Genomic DNA, 4,563 nt, shown 5'->3' on the forward strand with positions numbered 1-4,563 from the left:
AGAATGGATAATATAGCAGCATATACAGCACTCTTGCTCATTCAGAATGATGGCCACTATGATTCGGATGCGCCTCTGCAGATGTAAACATGCATTGGAGGGCCCACTGGGCTGGGGCCCATTCAGACATGTTTCGCCCCCTCTATGCTAAACCCCTAGCTCACGCCTCCTCTGGGCATATGTCTATGAAATTCACTCAGGGGTGGGGAGAGGATGTGGATGAGATTGAGGTCTTTGAAATTAGTTTCCCCTTATTGAGCCAATCTGCATTCCTTAATAAAATGCACAGAAATCACCATCCAACTGTACTGTCTGAACACCGCCTATAACATATCCACCCTGTAGTGTTGTTATGGTGTTAGGCTTCAAATTTCATGGTATGGTGTTTTTTCTTCTAAGCAGTACATACGCATAGGACACACACTACAAGTCCTAGCTGTCAGTCATAAGATGAATGTCACCTCAGATTATTTACTGATGTTTCCAGGATACAAGTTTATGTCTCTTATTAGAACCATAATAAAAGAATTAAGATAAAAACTAGCAGTGTCATTCTTTGTATACATATCTACATGCAGAACATTTATTTATTGAATAACTAACTTTTCAGGTGACTTTTCAGAATAAGTTGTCATGTTTGTGTACATGAGGAATTACACTATTTCTGGCCATATGACTTGTGTACAGCAGGTTTTATTTAGCAGTTTTATCCCCTGTAGGCTCTATCTCTAATTCTCAGTTTTCTCTGAGCTAGTGGGCACAGTCTAAAGGCTATCATGTCTGCCATACACAGCACACACAGAGAAGACTAGAATCCTGCTCTCCTATGTCCATCTATCACACACACACACTTATATATATATATATATATATATATATGCATATATATATATATATATATATATATATATATATATATATATATATATAAGCTGCAGTAGCATGGAGGACATTATACAGGAGTATTGAGCAGTGTAGCTGAAAATCCAGCACTGGGGTAACATAAAAATCTTACCAGCAGCCTAGGTCTCCTCTCTCCCAGCTCCCTCCTCCTTATCCCCCTCCCCTCTAAATAGACTTCTATGGGCAGCATGTCTGTGGCTTTCTCTCTCACTCTGCTCTCTACTACTGCTGCTGCTAAATTCATATCAATAGCTGTTTTCATAATTCTTTTGGTGGCCTTTGAAAACAGACTAAGGTTTCCCAGCACTTAACTGTTAGATGTGTAGTCAGCATCCTAATTTTTTTAAAGCATTGTTTTTAGATTTTTGTTAGGTAAATCACATTGTAACATAGTTGCTCGTAGATACAGTAGTTATTATAAGTCTTACACAATTAAAGTGCAATTTATATTTAACTTAAAAAGGAAAGAACAGAAATAGAAAGAAAATATAAAAATAACCAAAAATATTATTGGTGACATAGTTATGTCAATTATATATAGATCCGTTAAACTATCCATGCCCAAGTGCATAATTATGGACAATAATAGGTCAATTATTCCGTATGCATAAGTCGCATAATTAGGCAATTAGGGGAATTTTTTAGTAAAAAAAACAAAACATAACCAAATATCTAATTTCTTAGTCAGCAGCTTTACTGCATCATGTAACTCAAAAACCGGACAATATTACTAAATCAGAGTATCTGCAGTTGCTCAATATTTTATGTAGACTTATACAGTGAAATTTTGTTGAAAGTGTTAGAAGATGTAAGTGTTGTACAAGCTATAACTTATTTGTAATATAAGAGGGCAGGGAACAGAAAATAATTTCTATTTCTTGCAGGTGTGGGACTAGATGTCACGGTTACAGAATGTGCCCCTCCAGCGCACCTGCTCCCTCTTATCAATCAGTTGATTCCCTGTACAGGAAAGCACTATTTGTTAACTGTGGTCGCCTGTAACACAGCAAATATCTATTCCTGTGTGACATCAATAAGTTCTTTTTTTTGGCACAGGAAAAAACTCCTTCGATCCTAGTAACTACAGCATTATCAGCAGCTTGGACACAGTGTCTGCCTGTACAAGGAAATATAAATCCATAAATTGGGCCTCCTCCTCTCCTTAATGGTTCTCTAGGCGACTACCTACTCTGCCTTCCACTCACCCAAACCCTGGCTTCTTGCATGATATAATGAAAGCAGCATTTCCTCTATTGTACCATTATACAGCTATATAAATATATTAACAATGGTATATAGCTCTTTATTATTTATCACAATTGTACCGCCATTTCTTGCGCTTGTGTCTGTAGATTGGAAATTAGATGGTAAGCGTACTGGTGGGTAAACTGATATGAATGTTCTGTACAGCTCTACAACATATAAGTACTGAATATATAAGTACAGTATCGATCATGCATTGTTAAAATACATATAACAATATATAAACTAAAGTTTTAAAAACCTGCAAAAATAACTATATAATGCAATGCAACCAGAGGGTATAATATAGGTATTGTATGTAGTATAAAGTGCCGAAAAAAACATTTATATAATAAAGTCACTACCTAACATATCTGTATTATTATATTCAATGATTTGCTATGGGGCAAAAATAAATAATGTCATAAAGAGTTTGTTTACAGTCCTGTATGGATACATCTGTATGTACATAATATAAAAAATATAGACATATTAGGAATAGTTAAATACATTTCTGCTAATATCATAGATGATGTCGTGTGTTTAGGATTTGGTTCCTTGTACTGTTTTATTTTTAGTTAAAGCCCAAATAGCCCAATAGTTTGGCTAATGGCAGCTAGCAAAGTGTACAGTGGACTTATAATTATGAGTGCCCCCCCCCCCTGCCACCTCCATCTCCTCCCATACTCCTAATTGATGGCTGCCATCTATATAACCAGATATAAGGCAGTCTATCAGTCACTGCTGAGAGGGGCAGGGGAGCGCTAGCCTCAAAAAAAAAACTGTGAAAACTGTGTCACATTTCAGCCTTCCTTATTCTAAGGACCATTGTAAAATTGAAGCGGTTACCTGATTGGCTGTTATGGGTAGCTGCTCTATTTCCTTGATAAATCTACCCCCAAATCGGCACCATATGTATCAAACATAGTACGCATAAAAAGTTACAATATTGCCCATAGCAACCAATAAGATTGCCCTTGGAAATTAAAAGCAGTGACAGGGAAACATGTACAATTTTGACTACAATAGTTATTGTGATCTTCCATGTAAAATAAATCTTGTGTACACTCACAGCTTTTCATCTATGTCCCAGACAAAGGCGTCATTCTTAATTCCATCACAGTTTAGTGTTGCACTTAAATAATGTTTAAATGAGAGAGAGCTCCTAGAGTTCCCAGTTAATGCGGAGCTTCTGCTCAGACTGTTAGAGAATAAAGAATCCTTGTCACTTATAGGGTATACTCTATTATCAAAATCCTTAGGTAACCTGTAACAAAGGAAAAAGATCCCGCTTGTAAAAAGTAAAATGGCAGAGACAACCCCCACAGAAATCGCTGCTCCAACTTCCTGTTTTTCAGGACTGGACGGCATGCCAAATCTACTTGGAAAGGGTATACTGAAATTATTGACAACTGAGTGCATGTTCCAGGCCACAGGAATAGTAATAGAAATACTGGAAAGAAGAATTAAGATCCCGCCCGCCGTAAACCAATGAGGTGTCACCGATACAGAGCTTGTACCCTGATAAACATTTCTTAGTCCAAAGACACATACAGCTTTCCCAGCTGCCCCAAGAGTGATAGCCACTAACATAAGTCCTTGTGCCACAAATATTTCCCACGGTATGAAGGAGTCCATCACAGTAAAATGTTGACAGTACATGGTTTCTAGGTTTGGAGACACCAAGATGTGACTGAAGAAGCAAGTCCGCCAGATTCCTACCCAAGAAATTCCAGAAGTTATAAGGGTGGTGTTAGCTACATGCCACACTCTCCATTGTACCAGTCCTGTGGAAATAGAACCCAAAATCCAGCCCATGGTTGAAATAGCAAATCCTGCTATTTGTAGATTTGCTGTGTGAGCCAGGTAGGGCATGACCTGGAGATCTGCAACAGACTCTTCGCTCCACAGTAACTTATCACAGTCATCTACATCTGGTCACTGAAAAAGAATATATAAAAAGTTAAGTTTGAGCAGATCTGGTGGTCAAGTGTCTGCAAGAACAGGCCAAACGATCTGCAAAGGTGAACAACCTGTTCATATTGGCCTTGGCTTGCTTTCCTCTCCGCCTCAATACTGCTGTCCTCTGAATTGTCTTCCCACAAAACAGGCAAAACTGTTAAGCAGCCTGATATTCATGGTTGCCAGGGAACTAGAAACAAGTCTAGAACATACAGTCAGCATTCCACCCTATAGCATTAAGATACAAGATTAGCTATGTTGTCTACAGCATGGCAACTGTCAGATCACCTTGTTTATCCAGCTTAGGAAAGAGCTTTGTGATATTTGTAAATCTGAATTATTTTTATAGAAAAAGATACCGTAAATATTGTTAATTAGATTATGAATTAAAATAGTTTTTGTAACAAAACTCAATATTTAGATAAACAATACTGCTTGTATCTAGTTAAAGAGACT

The 4,563-nt window shown here is 37.5% G+C and overlaps 1 protein-coding gene across 1 annotated transcript; it reads right to left on the minus strand.

The window, feature by feature from the left end:
- Positions 1–2,442: 2,442 nt before the first annotated feature.
- CLDN34 (claudin 34) lies at positions 2,443–4,262 on the minus strand. Its single transcript, XM_075850767.1, has 2 exons — positions 4,179–4,262; positions 2,443–4,086 (listed from the first exon to the last, which is right to left on the minus strand). The coding sequence occupies exon 2, from the start codon at positions 4,018–4,020 to the stop codon at positions 3,214–3,216; it is 807 nt and encodes a 268-aa protein (XP_075706882.1). The 5' UTR covers positions 4,021–4,086; positions 4,179–4,262; the 3' UTR covers positions 2,443–3,213.
- Positions 4,263–4,563: the final 301 nt, after the last annotated feature.

Source organism: Rhinoderma darwinii, chromosome 2 (genome assembly GCF_050947455.1).
Source record: "Rhinoderma darwinii isolate aRhiDar2 chromosome 2, aRhiDar2.hap1, whole genome shotgun sequence".
Lineage (NCBI taxonomy): Eukaryota > Metazoa > Chordata > Amphibia > Anura > Rhinodermatidae > Rhinoderma > Rhinoderma darwinii.

Excerpts from the sequence above, each read along its gene's own strand:
- CLDN34 (XM_075850767.1), bottom strand. The coding sequence starts at position 4,020 with ATGCCCTACCTGGCTCACACAGCAAATCTACAAATAGCAGGATTTGCT.